The 18,562-nt window shown below is 34.3% G+C and overlaps 1 protein-coding gene across 2 annotated transcripts in view; it reads left to right on the top strand.

The window, feature by feature from the left end:
* Nucleotides 1–18,562, top strand: part of Mnat1 (MNAT1 component of CDK activating kinase) — a 239,691-nt gene that overhangs the window by 132,515 nt on the left and 88,614 nt on the right. Inside the window, exons 7-8 of one of the 2 annotated variants that reach the window (XM_058584611.1) lie at nt 7,370–7,491; nt 13,425–13,448. In XM_058584611.1, the coding sequence (XP_058440594.1) occupies nt 7,370–7,491; nt 13,425–13,428 (126 nt within the window). In that variant the 3' untranslated portion in view covers nt 13,429–13,448. Of the gene's footprint in view, nt 1–7,369; nt 7,492–13,424; nt 13,449–18,562 lie in introns of those variants that run through there. The other variant, XM_046461149.2, reaches the window with a different exon arrangement.

Here is an 18,562-nt window from a genome sequence, read left to right as displayed (position 1 = left end):
TATTTTGTTGCTTTTTGCTGTAATGTCTTAAAAACATTGTCTTTCTCAAGTATTTTCTTCCCTGGAAAATGTTCCAGCTCTTGAAGCTACCTATTCTGTGTTAGCCATCCTGGATGAATGAAATGTTAATGGGGTTTTAATAGGTGTGCTTCTTTAATTGTTTAAAGTTTTTCTTTTTCCTTTTCCCTTCTCTACTGCCTTCCTCATCTCTCCTAAGTTACCCATGACAATGATAACTGGACTTTTTGTATAATATGACAGCATAATTTAGTGCCTAGCAACCTATGAATAAGACGCTTGAAAACAGGAATGTCAGATTACTACTCAAAATATTCCACTTATTATTATTCTTCCTACTTTTATCTTCTGGTAACCGCCTTCTATTTTTTGTCTCTATGAAATTGACTACTTTAGGAACTTCATGTAACTGTAATTATATAACATTTGTCTTTTTATGATGGGCTTATTTCACTTACCATAAGGTCTTCAGGTTTATCCACGTGTCATATGTCAGAATTTTCTTCCTTTATAAGGCTGAATAATATTTCATTGTATGTATGTTTATACATATACACCACATTTTATTTATTCATTCATCCTTCAATACATACTGGATTGCTTCTATCAGTGTATCATTATTTGGCTATTGTAAATTTTGCTTCTATGAACATGCATGAGTGTATGAATTATTTAATGTGGGTTGTAGAAATGTAATGCATTATACCTATGGAATAGCTCTAATGGCTTTTTTTTTTTTTGGTGCCTAGATTTTATTTCTGAATACTATTCTATAATAAAAGGATAATAGGTTTGAGACTGTTCTTTGACTTCTCTCTGATATACATCCAGAAGTGGAATTGCTGGTAATTCTGTTCTTAATTTTTTGAGGACTTGCTATACCGTTTTCCATAGTGGCTGTACCATTTTACATTTCCAGCAGCAGTTCCTAAGAGTTCAGATTTTTCTTGCTTATTTCCATTTTCTCCTTTGAAAAGTAGTCATCTTAAATAGCTATAGGTATGAAGTGATATCTCATCATGGAGTTGATTTGCATTTCCCTAATAACTAGTGATGTTGAACATCTTTTCATGTAGTTCTTGGCTACATGTATACCATATTTGGAGAAATGTCTTTTCAAGGCCTTTGTCCATTTTCTGGTAAGGGTTTTTGAGATCACAATGTCAGTGATGCCATTAATATGACTAAACTAGCTAGAATGATGCTGCATGGGATTGAACGTGTTGAAGAGAAAGCCCGAAAGTTAGGTTCAAACATTTTCTTTTTAGAGTTGTAGATGGACAGAATACATTTTTATTTTATTTGTTTATTTTTATGTGGTGCTGAGGATCGAACCCAGTGCCTCACACATGCTAGGCAAGCGCTCTACCACTGAGCCACAGCCCCAGCCACAGCCCCAAGTGCAAACATTTTCAGTGATTGTTCCTCATTGCTACAATTTTATTTTATGACTTTTAAATATGTCTTGTTCCCCTCCTTCCCTTTTTTAAAATAAGGGATAGCGTGTGTCATATGCATCCAACATAGTAATTTAGGACAAAAGAAGAATCTAAAGGAGGTAATAGCAGAAAAAAATTATAAGTGAGAAAATAAGGGAATTAATAACTACCCAAATAGTTTTCAAAGAATTATGATATAGAGAAATAGATGAGAAATTGGTAAGTAATAATACTAGAGTTAGAATCAGAAAATATGCACTATATATAAAAAACGATTTTTATAAATTAGAATTCTAGGCCCAGATGTATGATACATATGTAAATCTTAATGTAATGATGTTGGATGGTTGAGTTGTATTTTATTTTGTATACTTGTGATTAGATATGGTCATTAGACCTTTATATTTTAGTTAACCATTATTTCTTTCTTCTCAGAAAAATACCTAGGTGTTTTAATTCAATTTAGCTCTCAGTATAAAATTTTCTTACTTTGTATATATACAAAATAGATAAATATTTGGTAAATTGATTCCATTGTAAAGACCTAGGAGAACAGACAACTGTTGGCAAATGTTGCAGAGAATAATTGTGTTAGCTTTCTTTCCTAATTAGGGTTGTCAAGAAAACGCTGATTACCAAACTATTTAATAAAAATAGGAAAATGTGAGGATGGACTACGCTTATATTTTTTGCTGAGTTTTACTACATTGAACAGTTGCACTGCTTAAAGCTAAATTTGAACTTGATGGATTTGGTTTTCTTCCTTTAAAAGCTATGTTAGTGACTATAAATTATTTAATGTGGGTTGCAGAAACGTAATGCATTATACCCATGGAATAGCTCTAATGCTATTTTTTTTTTTTGGTGCCTAGATTTTATTTCTGAATACCATTCTATAATAAAAAGATAATGAATTGGAGAAAGGGCTGATTCCAGAGATGGGGTTGGAAAAAGATAATATGGACCTGAAAAATCTTGTTGAATGAGAAAACACGGATGTGTTTGAAAAAAAAAAATGATGGGAACATGTCTCTAGGGCATAGAAGTCTACCTGAAGAGGCTCCCGTTGTGCAAATCTTCAATTTGCACTAATTATCTTTTAATTTCATCCCTTATTTCTTCTGCTATCCACTGATCATTCAATAGAGTACTATTTAGTCTCCAGGTGTTCGAGTAGCTTCTATTTTTAATTTTATAATTGATTTCTAATTTCATTCTATTATGATCTAATAGAATACAAGGTATTATGTCTATTTTTTTTTGTATTTGCTAATAGTTACTTTGTGGCCTAAGATATGGTCTATTTTAGAGAAGAATGTATGTGCTGCTGAAAGAAAGATTATTTAGTTATTGATGGATGAAATAGTCTATATATCTTTTAAGTCTAAATTACTAATTGTAGTTTTTAGTTCTTTAGCTTCTTTATTTAGTTTTTGTTTGGAGGATCTTCTAGTGGTGAGAGGTATGTTAAAGTCTCCCAGTATTATTGTGTTGTGGTCTATTAGATTCCTGAAATTGAGAAGGGATTGGTTGATGTACATAGATGCTCCCCTGTTCGGGGCATAAATATGTACTGCTATTATGTCTTGTTGATGTATAATTCCCTTAAGCAGTATGAAATGACCTTCTTGGTCTTTTCTGATTCACTTTGGCTTGAAGTCCACTTTATCTGATATGAGGATAGAAACACCTGCTTGTTTATGAGATCTGTGTGAATGATGCTTTTCCCCATCCTTTTGCCTCTAGTCTGTGGATGTTGTTTGCCTATGAGGTAACTCTCTTGGAGATAGCATATTGTTGGGCCTTGTTTTTTAATCCAATCTGCCAGTCTGTGTCTTTTGATTTGATGAGTTTAGGCCATTTACATTCAGTGCTATTATTGAGAAATGATTTTTATTCCCTGTCATTTTGATTTATTTCTAGTTTTTAATTTGAATTAGTTTCTCCTTGGTTAACTATTTTTCTAGTGTAGTTCCTCCCTTTGCTGGTTCACTTTTATTTTTCATTTCTTCTTCATGAAATATTTTATTGAGAATGTTTGTAAGGCTTTCTAGTTGTAAATTCTTTTAAATTTTTTAATCATGGAAGGCTTTTATTCCATCATAATTCCTGAAACTTAATTTTCATGGGTATAGTATTCTTGGCTGGCATTCATTTTCTTTCAGAGCTTGGTATATAATTCCAAGACATCCTAGCTTTGAGGATCTGTGTTGAGCCATCAGCTGAGATCCAGATTGGTTTTCCTCTAAATGTGACATGTTGTTTTTCTCTGACAGCCTTTAAAATTCTATCCTTATTGTGTATGTTAGGCATATTCATAATAATATGCCTTGGTGTGTGTCTGTTGTAATTTTGTATATTTGGGGTCCTGCAAGCCTCCTGTATTTGATTTTCCATTTTATTGTTTAGTTTTGGGAAATTTTCAGGTATTATTTCATTGAAAAGATTGTGTATTCCTTTGGTTTGTATTTCCATGCCTTCATGTATTCTGATAAATCTTAAATTTGGTCTTTTCAGGTTATCCCATATTTCTTGGAAGTTCTGTTGATAGTCTCTTCATAGCTTTCCTCCATGGTTATCTTTTTTTTTAAATTTTTTTTTATTGGTTGTTCAAAACATTACAAAGCTCATGATATATCATCTTTCATACATTTGACTCAATTGGGTTATGAACTCCCATTTTTACCCCAAATACAAATTGCAGAATCACATCGGTTACACACTCACATTTTTACATAATGGCATATTAGTGACTGTTGTATTCTGCTACCTTTCCTTTCCCCTACTATCCCCCCTCCCCTCCCCTCCCATCATCCCTCTCTACCTCATCTGCTGTTGTTCAATTCTCTCCCTTGTTTCCCCCCCCCCTTTCCCCTCATGTCCTCTTCTATGTAATTTTGTGTAACATTGAGGGTCTCCTACCATTTCCATATGCTTTCCCTTCTCTCTCCCTTTCTCTCCCCCCACTCGTCTTTGTTTAATGTTAATCTTTTCCTCATGCTCTTCCTCCCTGTTCTGTTCTTAGTTGCTCTCTTTATATCAAAGAAGACATTTGGCATTTGTTTTTTAAGGATTGGCTAGCTTCGCTTAGCATAATCTGCTCTAATGCCATCCATTTCCCTGCAAATTCTATGATTTTGTCATTTTTTATTGCTGCGTAGTACTCCATTGTGTATAGATGCCACATTTTTTTTATCCATTCGTCTATTGAAGGGCATCTAGGTTGGTTCCACAGTCTAGCTATTGTTAATTGTGCCGCTATGATCATTGATGTGGCAGTATCCCTATAGTACGCTCTTTTAAGATCCTCAGGGAATAGTCCGAGGAAGGCGATAAAAACTGGGTCAAATGGTAGATCCATTCCCAGCTTTCCCAGGTATCTCCATACTGCTTTCCAGATTGGCCTTACCAATTTGTAGTCCCACCAGCAGTGTACAAGTGTACCCTTTTCCCCACATCCTCGCCAACACTTATTGTTGTTTGACTTCATACTGGCTGCCAATCTTACTGGAGTGAGATGGTATCTTAGGGTGGTTTTGATTTGCATTTCTCTGACTGCTAGAGATGGTGAGCATTTTTTCATGTACTTGTTGATTGATTGTATGTCCTCCTCTGAGAAGTGTCTGTTCAGGTCCTTGGCCCATTTGTTGATTGGGTTATTTGTTATCTTATTGTTTAATTTTTTGAGTTCTTTGTATATTCTGAATATTAGGGCTCTATCTGAAGTGTGAGGGGTAAAAATTTGTTCCCAGGATGTAGGCTCTCTATTTACCTCTCTTATTGTTTCTCTTGCTGAGAAAAAACTTTTTAGTTTGAGTAAGTCCCATTTATTTATTCTTGTTATTAACTCTTGGGCTATGGGCGTCCTATTAAGGAATTTGGAGCCTGACCCCACAGTATGTAGATCGTAGCCAACTTTTTCTTCTATCAGACGCAGTGTCTCTGATTTGATATCTAGGGACTCCTCTCCATGGTTATCTTTATTTTCATGGTCAGCTTTATTTTATTGAAGTGATCTTTCATCTCCTATATTTTCTCTCTGATTTCACTCTTTACAGTGTTCTTTTTCTCATAGATTAGTTCAACTTGTATATTTTAAACTCCTTCGAATGTTTCTTCCACTGTCACATCGATGGATTCCATTATTGAAGTATCTTGGTTTGTTTGGGTCAATTTGTTCCCTTGAGTTTTTATGCTGTTTGTGTGTCTACCCATCTAACAGTATGGATCCGAGGCTGTAGAATTTCTACCCTGTAGACTTGTAGTGTCCCTGAAGGTTTCCAGTACCCTACTGTTTATGGGAAGACAAATAATAATAATAATTAATGCAAATAATATGTAGCATTAAATGAAAAAGTTTTTGTTATGATGTCTATAGCATTGTCACAATAAATAGAAATGATCACTTATTGCCTACAATAAAAACAGTAAGTTTGCAAAAGAGTTCACAATTCAACTGGTAGACAGGGAGAGGACAGAATTGGTGTTTGAAAAGTTAAAAATAAAAAAAATTAAACAATACCAAACAAAACTGAAATATATGAATCAAACATCCTAATCCTCAAAAAACTGGTCCATGAAAAATGACTGGTTTCAAAAATGCTAGAAATGAGGAGAAAAAACAACAACTGTGAAATTATATAAATGTCCATGAACCATTCCACCATTAAGGTCAGAATTAAACAGAAAAGTAAAAAAGAACAACAACAACAAAAAAATCTCAATGAAAAGTTAAAGAATTGTTTCCTTTGGAGTTCAGAAGATTCTTAGCTTCCCTTCTCAACAGTGCTATGTAACCACACCCTGAAGGGTGAGAGAGGTAATCCTATAGGTGGAACTCTGGAGGCAGGAATTAGGCTTTGGTAGGCTTCAGGCTGTTTGCTAAATGCCAGTTGGTCTGGAGATTTTAAATCAGCACTCCTCCATGGCCCAGCAATTGCTGGTTCACGCTGGAAGACTCTACCCTTGGGATTGCCCCTGGGTTCCACTCAGGTGGTGGAGCAACCAGTTCTACTCTGTCATCTGTGGACCCCATGCTTTCTGGTCTCAGGTTCAGCCTCCAAACTCAATCTCTCCTGCCCCAGACCTTCTGAATTCCTAGCAAAGCCCATCTCTACTAATGAATCCCATAAGCACCTGGATTGGAGGGGGAGGGGAAGATCTGGATTTGTTTCCATGACCAGTTGTCTCTCTGTATAAACCTCTCTCACATTTGATTTTCACTTGCTCACTTAGGCACACTCTGTGTCATGCAATGTGAGTTTACCAGTCCTGTGTTTTGGTTCAAACGTGGGTTTGCCAGGAATCAGCTCCCTCTGCTGCTGTCCCCCTGCACCATGGCTACAAAATGGTTCCTTCCTCTGTCCTCTGTATGCAGCCTGGAGAGATGGCGGCTTCTTTCTCACCCAAGGATATTGTGCAGCCATCTTTCAGTTTAGTCTGGCAGTGTCTTTGATCTCTAAACTCTCCATACGCAGACATAACTCAGTCTTCCTAAAAATGCAGGTTCCTATGATTCCCTTATTTTTCCAAATTGCTTATGGAGGGACTGCTTCCAGTGGTACTTCTGGCCATGGCAACACCTGCAGTGCTGGGGAGTTTTTCCTTATTTTATTATATCCAACCTCCTGAGTCCTTGATCTGTTTTGAGTGTCCAATATTAAATTCCAGTAAAGTCTCCCTCATCCTCTGCTTTTTTTCATTCAGCCAAGAAGCTGCCTATCTGCTTTCTTGGTTTTATGCTATGGAGCAGCCAGGACAGCAACTTTCTGTATTTCACTATCTTGAAAAACCTCCTAATGGATATTGTTTTTAAATATGAGGAATTCAGTCCATCTTTGAAATGACTACAATTATCTAACAGTATGAAAGTAATATTAAAAGACAACCAATTTCTTTCCTTTTTAAAATAGGGTCAACATATTTCATTGGCACCTGTTCATAAGCTTGAAGAAGCTCTCTATGAATACCAACCACTGCAAATAGAGACATGTGGACCAAATGTTCCTGAGCTTGAGATGCTGGGAAGACTTGGGTAAGTGTCCAAAAGAACTTTGCATTGAGGAACTGAAGTGTAGGGCTTTCTTGCTGATATTTTTAATTCACACTTAGACATTCTTGGATTTTGAGTTTATAGAACTTAAGTCTTTTTTTTTTTTAAATAAGCAGTGCTTAATACTAAATTTTATTTAGTACATTAATATTCTAGCAGTGGTGTTAGGTTTCTTGAGAATTGGAATGTAGTATTCTTAGGGTTGTCCTTGGCAGGCATGTTGAAGTGGGTAGTCATTTTCAGCTCGCCATGTTTTTTTTTTTTAAACTGGGTCTTAACTTAGTCTATAGTAAGTCAGTAAAAATATGAGTTGGGCTCCTTGCCATGAAATAAGGATAGATTTATTCACTGTTTGCTGTCTACTGTGAAACTACATTTATAAGACATGAGCCACAAAATATATTTTGTCAAAAGGTATAATGTAGGTCTGGCCCAGTGGCTCACCTGCCATATTATATGCATCTATTTTGGAAATAAATCTGGAATCATGACTACTGTGAATGATGGAAATGGTCACAGTCTGTCTTATGGAAATAAATGTATATTTCTATTCTTGAAAGATACAGACACAAATATTTCTGGATGGAGTAAGTAATTTTTTGGTCTGGCTTTTCAATGTAAACTTTTGAATGAAAGGTTGATCCATAATCTCTTGTTTCTTAATAGAAGAAAATAGTCTAAAGAATATTATATGAAAAGAAATAATGGTTATAGTGAGGCCAAGTAATTGGTGGACAAAACAAAAGACCCTAACAGCAGAAACAGGAAAGATGAAATAAATAATAAAACCTACATACATTTTCAAAATTAAAATTTTGAACTTGAAGCATATCATTCTACATGTTATCCTAAAGATTCCAAGATAAACTTACAATTAAAATGATGTATTGTTTACTTATCTAATGTTGGATAGAGCTTAAGCCTAGACGTCTTTAACTCTGTGTTCTTTTGAAGTCCCTTAATCTATAGGTGTCAAGTCTGTGGGATTTGAAACAAAACCTAAAACCCACCTTGAGGTAGTAAAGTTATCAAATATAGAGAATATTGTATTTTATGATGTAAAAATGTTAGATGTGGTGTACACATTGATTTTTAAAAATCTCTTGCCAAATTACCAAGAACTTGAATTCAGTATCTCTAAATTTCTTTTAAAATGTTTACTTTTAATATCAGTGAAGATAAAATATTTAAAATAGCAACTTGTCTTTCACAGGATTTTGCGTTTTCCAGTTTTCTCATAAAAATAAACACCTGAGAGCATGGAAATGGTCATACATAATAACAGTGCATTGTGTATTTTACTATAGAGAAGTAAAATATGTGACCACGATAGTAGAAAAGATGGAAGGGGCAGGGAAAGAAAAGGAAGTTTGTTGTTGTAAATGTTATTACTTGTAGTTGAAATAGTATAGTGTTATCTGGAGAGACTGGTGAGTTAAAGATATTTAATAAAACCAGGAGACATAATAGCAAGCCAATATCAGAGAAAATGGAATCATAAAAGTACTTAATGAAAAGGAAGGAAGGAAAAGAAACAAGAAAGAATGAAAAAAATCTGACAATTAGAAAACAAATAGCATAATAGATAAAAATCGTAACCCATATAACAAGTTAAATATAAATGCTGTAAGCTAGCATAGTCAATAGAAATTTCTGCAGTGATGTAAATGGTCTATATCTGTACTGTCCATTTGATAGACAGTCTTCAGATATTTTTACTGAGCACTTGAAATATGTTTAGTGTAATCAAAGAACTGAATTTTAAAATTTGCATTTCCTTAAATTTAAATTTAAGTAGATAGGTGTTGGCATCGGCTATTATATTAAACAACACAGTGCTGAATACTCCAAATAATAAAAATTGAAATATTGGGTTTAACATCCTCCCCCAAAAAATGTAAGGAGAAGAAGCAAGATTTACTATGTTTCTGTAGGTATTTGGCAAAATACGGGTATGTTAAAAGTTTCTTTGAGCTTCTTCAGTCTTTGTTTTGTTGTTCTAGTTTTGTAAATACTTCAACCATTATCTCTTCAGATACCCTTTGTGAATACTACCTCTTTGTGAATTCATTGTGAGACTCAGATTTCACATGTTAAATTTCTTTTTAACCTCCATTTTTATAGTGGTGTAATGCATATAACATAAATCATACTATCTTAAATTTTAAGTGTACAGTTCAGTGGTATGAAGTAGATTCTCATTCATATTCATAAATCCCCATTCCTTTTTCCTCTTGGTTCCCACAGCAACCATTTCATTTTTTGTTTCTGTGATTTTTGACTACTGTAAGTATCCCATATAAGTGGAATCATACAGTATTTGTTATTTGTGAATGGCTTATTTAATTTAGTAAAATGTCCTCAGGAGTTAGCTATGTTGAGTGTATATGACAGCTTTTTAGAGCTGAACAATACCAGGTTGTATGTATATACTTCTTTTACTTATCCATTTATCCCTAGTTATGGTTTGAATCTGGAATGTTCCCTAAAGGTTCATATGTTGAAGGCTTGATCTTCAAAGCAGCAGAACTTCTGAAGTGGGGTTTTGGGGAAGTATTTCAATCATGAGATCTCTGATTTCATCAATGGATCAATCAATCCATTGATCGGTTTATAACTGGATGGACTATATGGAGGTATTGGCAGGTATAGGAAGTGGAGCCTAATGGAGTAAATAGGTCACTGAGGGCATTCCCCCAAGGGATACATCCTTACTCCTTTCTCTCTCTTTTCTGTTTTCCTTTTCATGGCTGTCAAAATGCTGGACAGCTTTCTTTCTCCATGTTCTTAGGTCATAATGTTCTGTCTCATCTCAGGCCCAAAGCATGGATTCAAGGAGACATGGACCAAAATAAATGAGCCAGAATAAAATAAATCTTTTCAAAGTTGTTTTTTGTTACAGTGACAAAAAGTTAACACAATAATTATAATATATATTTACAGTAATACACACACACACACACACACACACACACCATGATTTATCCATTCATCTGTGATGGACTCTATGAAGTTTCTTCCATATTTGGGCTATTGTGAATAATGCTGCAATGAACATGAGAACACAAATCTGTCTTTGAGGTACTGATTTTATTTCCTTTGAGTATATACCCTTAAAAAGCTATTGCTAGGTCATTTGTTAATTCTTTTTTTAATTTTTTGAGGAACTTCATGCTGTTTTCCATAATGACTATACCAACTAACATTTTCACTAACAATGCCTTAGGATTCCCTGTTCTGTATATCTTTTCCAACTATTGTTATCTATTTCCCATTTCATAATAGTCATCCTACCTGGTATGAGGTGATATCTCACTCTGGTTTTTATTTCCACTTTTCTGATGATTAGTGATGTTGAGTTTTATCCATTTTTTTTTTTTTTGCATATGGTGTAAGGTAAAGGTCAAATTTCATTCTTTTGCAAGAAGATAAATCATTTTTTTTTTCAAAACCATTTATTGAAGAAACTCACCTTTCCCCTTTATGTATTCTTCCTCCTCTTGTAAAAATTTTGTTGACCATATATGCTTGGGATTATTTCTGGGCTTTCTGTTTTGTCTCTGTACTAGTACTGTACTGTTTTGATTACTGTATCTGAAATCAGGAAGTTCGATGCCTCTAACTTTGTTTCTTTTATTTCCCCTCAAGACTGCTTTGTCTATTGTCTTTTGTGATTCCATACAAATTTTCAAATTTTCCATTTCTGTGAAAAATGTCATAGGAATTTTGAAAGGGATTGTATTGAATCTGTGTATCATTTTTGGTGGTAAAGATATTTTAACAATATTAATTCTCCCATTCCATAATCATGGGATATTTTTAAATTTATTTTTGTCTTCCTCAGTGTCTTATGGTTTTCAGTGTGCAGACTTTTTACCTCCTTGGTTATTACTAAGTATTTTATTATTTTTGCTGCTATAGTAAGTGGAACTCAATCTCATTTTTGGATTAAATGCTCTGGGTATAAAAAAAGACAACTGATTTGTACATGTTGATCCTCTATATTGCTTATATAAGCACTGAATTTATTTGCTGGTTGTGTTCTCCATTTTGCAATACTATAATAAAACACTGGTGGCATGCTTTTAAAGAAAAGAGGTTTACGTAGCTAACTGTTTTGGAGGCTGAAAGTCCAAGAACAGGCAGCTCCATTGGTTCATTTTTTTTGGTGGTTTTTTTTTTTTTTTTTTTTTGCATAATGGTGTAAGGTAAAGGCCAAATTTCATTCATTCCTCTTTAAGGCATATTGAATTTTGGTGGAAGCATTTAAAAGAGGGAGAGATCACATTGCTTAATAGAAAGCCAAATAGTGATTCACAGGTTAGGCTCACTCCCAACAATTTGCTCTCTTGAGGGCAGCAACCCCAGTGACCTCCCTCTAGGTTTGACTTCTTAAAGTTTTACCATCTCAACACTGCCATAATAGGTACCAAGCCTTCAATATATGAATTCTTGACTACAATCCGCATTCAAACCATAGTATTTCATTCTTGGTCCCCTGACCTCTTGTCCACCTTACAAGGCAAAGTGTATTCTTTTCATGGGTCAACGTTTTAACTTGTTCCAATATTGCTCAAAAGTCAAAGTCCAAAGTCTCCTTTGAGACTCAAGGCAAACTCTTTTAGCTGTGAGCCTCTGTAAAAACAAAACAAAACAAAACAAAAAACACAATTTACTTGCCTACAGTGGTGGAATAGGTGCACGGTAAACCCTCCTAATCCAAAAGGAAGAAATAGGCAAATATAGAGGAATAATCAGACCAAAGGAGGAGTGAAATTCAGTGTGGCAGACATTAAATTTTAAAGCTCTAGGAAATCTGGAATCTTGTTAATGCTGAGCAGGCAAATGGCCCCAAAGGCCTTGGGTAGCCCCATTCATAGGGCTTTGCAGGTTCACATGGCTACCTTGATGTTTGGCATGTACATGGCTTTTCCAGATGTGTGATTCATGCTCCTGGTAGCTTTACCCTATTGGAGTCTCCACTGAGACACCACTCTACACCTCAACTGGTAATCACTTCATCAGTCATTCTCTGCATGGGTTCCAACCCTGTGACATCCTTCTGTCTGACTTTTCCAGGCTTTCCTGGAATCTTGGTGGCAGCCACCATGACCCCATACTCTTGCATTTGATATGCCTGTAGAATTAGCACCATGTATGCAACACAGAGGTTTGCTGCTGGCAAAAGCTGTGAACACATGTGAATGCCAGCAGCCATAGACCACTTCATGGTGTTTTGTAGAAACCTTGTCCCATTGTATGAGAATCAACATACTAAAGAGAGGCAGAAAGTACCAATAGACTGAAGAAAGAGGCAGACAGATCCAATATTATACAAAGTATATTTTTTTCAGAACATATGGACAGAAGTATGCCTTGGGCAGCAGCAAGACAGGAAGATCCCTGCATTCCAAGTCAAGAGAAAAGGATTTATATTCTGAGTTAGACAAAAACATTCTTTTTCTTCTTTTCTGGCCAACCTCTGAATTTCCAAATCTTCCCATTCTGTTTCCTATTATTCCCCAATTTCACTGTTAGCCTAACTAAAAGTAGCCAATAATAACTTATACCACAGCCTGAATGTCTTGCTGTTTTAAAGTTTTGTCTTCTAAATAAACTAGTTCATCTTCTTAATTTCAGCCTTCCACTAAGTCTTAGGTCCTGTACACAATTTCCACTAGAACCCTTATTTCCATCTAAGAGTAGTTATCTTGTCTCCTTGTCTTCTGAGACCTCACGAGAATCACCAGTGATGCCCATTTATAGCATTATAGGCCTTTTCTAAGCCTGCTCCTTTAATTTCTTGCAACCTATGTCTGTTAGCAGTTCCAAAGCTATTTCCATATTTTTAGGTATTCGTGATAACAGCCTAATTTCTTGGTACTAATTTTCTGTCTTCATTTTGTTTCTAATAGTTGAATATTACAGGTTGAGTAACTTTATAAAGAAAAAAGATTTATTTAGCCATATCTCTGGAAGTTCTGGGCTGAGGGGCTTCATCTGATGATGGTCTTCTGGCTGGCAGAGAAATGGCACAGGGTATCACATGGTAAGAGACAGTGAGTGTGAGAATATGTCTTTTCCCTCCTTTTTATAAAGCCACCAGTCTTTAATTATCAGGACTCCATCCTGATGACTTTAACTAATTTTAATCACTTCCCAGTGACCCTGCCTTCAAACATCACAGTTGGATTAAGTTTCCACCCTCTTAAAAAATTTACAGTAGAGATTAAATGTCAACACACTAACTTTAGGGGGACATACTCAACTATACTGAGACCATAGCACTAGTACTATTTTTTTTTGTTGTTGTTTGTTTAGTTTTTTAGGATTTCTACATAATGGCCTATGTTACCTATAAATAGCAGTAATTTTACTTTTCCTTTCTTATTCAGATGCCTTTTATTTCTTTTCATGTATAATTTATTCTTACTAGTCTTTTCAGTACTGTGTAGAATAGGCATTTTTGCCTTGTACTGGGTCTTAGGGAAAAAACTTTCAAGTTTCTCCTTATTGATTATGATGCAAACTGTGGACTTTTCATAAATGCTCTTTATTTTGTTGATGTAATTTCATTCTGAACTCACTTTGTGGAGAGTTTTTATCATGAATTGACTTTGAACTTTGTCAAATACTTTTTCGTCATTTATTGAGATGATCATGTACCTTTAATTTTTCATTTTGTTGATAAAGTGTATCATATTTATTTGCATATGTTAAATCAACCGTGTATCCTGGAGATAAATCCTGCTTATTCACAGTGTATAAACATTTTGGTATGGTGTTAAGCTTGTTTTCTTAGCGTTTTGTTGAGGATTTTTTCATTTGCATTCATCAGAGATACTGACTTTTAGCCACCATCATCCCCCAGTGTCTTTAGCTGGCTTTTGTATTAGGTTATGAATCAGGGAGTATTGCCCCCTCTTTAGTGTTTTGAAAAATTTGAGAAGAATTAGTGTTAGTTCTTCTTTTTATGTTTGGTAGAATTCACCTTTGAATTTATCAGGTCAAGAACATTTCATAAGAAGGTTTTTGATTACTGTTTAAGCCTACCTTTTATTTGTAGGTCTATTCAGATTTTCTATTTCTTAGTGATTTAACACAGATTTTGTATTTAAAGGGATTTTCCATGTCATCTGGAATATCCATTGTTAGGATATAACTGCTCATAGCATGCTCTTATTTCTTGAATTGGTAGTAATGTCTCATTTCTGATTTTAGTGATTTTAATTTTGTCATTTTTTTAGTTTGACTAATGATTGTTAATGTTGATAATCCTTTGTTTAGTTTCTCTATCTAAATCAAAAGTGGAGTATTTTGAAGTCTCCAACTATTATTATAGAATGATCTATTTCTCCCACCAAATCTGACAATGTTTGCCTCATATATTTTCATGATCTGTTATTAAGTGCATACATGTTTATATTTATAAATCTTCTTGAAGTATTGAAGATATATAAATATCTGGTCTTTGTCTTATAACCTCTTTTGATTAAAAATCTATTTTATTTGATAGTAATATAGCTCACTCTCCTTTATTTTGGTTACTATTTGCGTCGATTGGCTTTTTCCATCCTTCACTTTAAAAAAAATTTTTTTAAGTTGTTGATAGACCTTTATTTATTTATACATGGTGCTGAGAATCAAACCCAGTGCCTCACACATGCTAGGCAAGTGCGCTACCACTGAGCCACAGCCACAGCCCCTCCATCCTTCACTTTTAACACATTTAGTCTCTTGACAGAATATTGTTAGAACATTTTTTTTTTAAAAAAAAAGCTGTTGCACCAATCTCTATCACTGATTGGAGAAATTCTTCATTTATATTTAAACAAATTACTAACAATGAAGGCTATCTGTCATTTTTATGTTTGTTTCTATAAGACATATAACCCCCTCTCACACTTGTATTTCCTGCATTACTATTTTCTTTTGTGTTCAGTTATTTATTTTATTTATTTATTTTTTTGGTAGTACAATATTTAAATTTTTTGCTCATTCCCAATTATATATATTATCTATTTTCTTTCTGATTTCCATAGTGATTACATTTATTATCCTAATTCTTAGGTCTAAATTGAATTTACCACTTTTGCTTCAATAGTACACAAAATGTGAAATTCTGTCATCATCCCTTTCAGTTGTTGGTGTCACCAGATTGCATCTTAATGTATCTTGTGCCCAAGAACATAAACTAATAATTTTTTTTCTGTTTATACTAGGTTTTTACTAACAAATGTTTTTAAAGATCATTTAGTCTCTTAAATCATGTAATGTTAGAACTTTCGGTACTTTTTTTTTTTTTGAAACAGCTATTGTATCCTCTGTTTTGTGCTTTTATATAGTTTTAAAAATTTCTGTTTCAAAGATTTGGATAATTTCTCATCTTAGCCTCAGGTTCACTCATTCTTTTGTCTGTTGTGCTGATAAGCCCACCAGAGGAATTTTTTCTGGTATTGTGATTTTTATATCTAACATTTCCATTCATTTCTTTTTTTATGATTTCTGCTTAATTTTCTGTTTCTTTTCCACTATAATCTTTAACATTAACAATTCACTATTTTTAAATGTCTGAAAGAGATCTAATACCTCTGGTTGTGATTCTCTCTGTTTCTTAAAAATTTATTTATTTGTTCTAATTTGTTATACATGATAGCAGAATGCATTTCAATTCATAGTACACATTATAGACCACAATTTTTGATGTCTCTAGTTGTACACAAAGTAGAGTCACACCATTCTTGTCTTCATGCATATACTTAAGGTAATGATGTCCATCTCATTCCACTGTCTTTCCTACCCCCATGCCCCGCTCTGTTCTCCTCCTTCCCCTTTGCCCTTTCTAAAGTTCCTTAATTCCTCCCATGCTCCCCCCGCCCATCCCCATTATGGATCAGCAGCTACATACCAGAGAAAACATTAGCTTTTGTTTCTTCAGGATTGGCTTACTTCACTTAGCATGATATTCTCCAGCTCCATCCATTTACCTGTAAATGCCATGATTTTATTCTCTTTTATTGCTGAGTAATATTCCATTGTGTGTTTGTGTGTGTGTATGTGTGTGTGTATTTTATCCATTCATCTACTGAAGGGCATCTAGGTTGCTTCCACAGTTTAGCTATTGTGAATTGTGTTGCTGTAAACATTGATGTGGCTGTGTCCCTGTAGTATGCTGTTTTTAAGACCTTTGGGTATAAACTGAGGAGTGGGATTACTGGGTTAAATGGTGGTTCCATTCCCAGTTTTCCAAGGAATCTCTATACTGCTTTCCATATGGTTGCACCAGTTTGCAGTCCCACCAGCAATGTATGAGTGTCCCTTTTTCGCCACGTCCTTGCCAACACTAATTGTTGTTTGTACTCTTAATAGCTGCCATTCTGACTAGGGTGAAATGAATCTTAGAGTAGTTTCTTTCAATTATTATCTTTGATTTTTATTTGTTATATATGACAGCAGAATGCATTACAATTCATATTATACATATAGACCACAATTTTTCATATCTCTGATTGTACACAAATTAGAGTCACACCATTCATGTCATCATATGCGTACTTTCTTAAGAGTAGTTTTGATTCGTATTTCTCTAATTTTTAGAGATGTTGAACACTTTCATATGTTTTTTGGTTGATTATATATCATCTTCTGAGAAGTGTCTGTTCAATTCCTTGGTCCATTTGTTGATTAGGTTATTTGGTTTTTTGGTATTAAGATTTTTGAGTTCTTTATATATCCTGGAGATTAGTGCTCTATCTGATGTGCATGTAGAAAAAATTTGCTCCCATTCTGTAGGCTCTCTATTCACTTCACTGATTGTTTCTCCTTCTCATTTACCTCTAAGAAATTTTTTGGATCCTCTAGGTATAGAATCATGTTGTAAGCAAATCGTGACAATTTGGCTTCTTTTCCTATCTATATCCCTTTAATTTCTTTCGTCTAATTGCTCTGGCTAGAGTTTCAAGAACTATGTTAAATAGAAGTGGTGAAAGAGGGCATCCCTGTCTTGTTCCAGTTTTTAGATGGAATGCTTTCAATTTTTCTTCATTTAGAGTTGTGTTGGCTTGGGTTTTAGCATAGATAACGTTTACAATGTTGAGATGTGTTCCTCTTATCCCATGTTCCTGTTTTGAACATGAGGGGTGCTATATTTTGTCGAAAGCTTTTTCTGTGTCTATTGAGATGATCATATGATTTTTATCTTTAAGCATCTATTGATGTGATGAATTACATTTATTGATTTCCGAATGTTGAACCAACCTTGCATCCCTGGGATGAACCCCACTTAATCGTGGTGCACTATCTTTTTTATATGTTTTTATATTCTGTTTACCAGAATTTTACTGAGAATTTTTGCATCTATGTTCATTAGAGATATTGGTCTGAAGTTTTCTTTCCTTGATGTGTCTTTGTTTGGTTTTGGAGTCAGGGTGATATTGGCCTCATAGCATGAGTTTGGAAGTGTTCCCTCTTTTTCTGTTTCATGAAATCATTTCAGGAGTGTTGGTATTAGTTCTTCTTTGTAGGTCTTGTAGAACTTAGTTGTGCATCCATGTGGTCCTGCACTTTTCTTGGTTGGTAGGCTTCTGATGCCTTCTTCTATTTCATTGCTTGAAATTGTTCTGTTTACTTGCATATATCATCCTGATTCAGATTGGGCACATCATATAACTCTAGAAATTTGTTGATGTCTTCTATATTTTCTATTTTATTGGAGTACAAAAATTCAAAATAATTTCTAATTATCTTCTGTATTTCTGCAGTGTCTGTCATTATATTTCCTTTTTATCATGGATATTAGTAATTTGAGTTTTCTCTCTCTCTTTGTTCGTTTGGCTAAGGGTTTATTAATTTTATTTATTTTTTCAAAGAAGCAACTTTTTGTTTGTCAATTTTTAAATTTTTTTTTGTTTTAATTTAATTGATTTCAGCTCTAATTTTAATTGTTTCCTGTCTTTTATGGTTTTGGTGTTGGTTTGTTCTTCTTTTCCTAGGGCTTTGATATATAATGTTAGGTCATTTATTTGTTGACTTTTTCTTCTTTTAAGGAATGAAA

Source organism: Marmota monax, unplaced genomic scaffold (genome assembly GCF_021218885.2).
Source record: "Marmota monax isolate L192 unplaced genomic scaffold, Marmota_monax_Labrador192_F-V1.1 WCK01_AAM20220418_F8-fsc00001, whole genome shotgun sequence".
Lineage (NCBI taxonomy): Eukaryota > Metazoa > Chordata > Mammalia > Rodentia > Sciuridae > Marmota > Marmota monax.
This window is presented reverse-complemented; position numbering and strand designations above follow the sequence as displayed.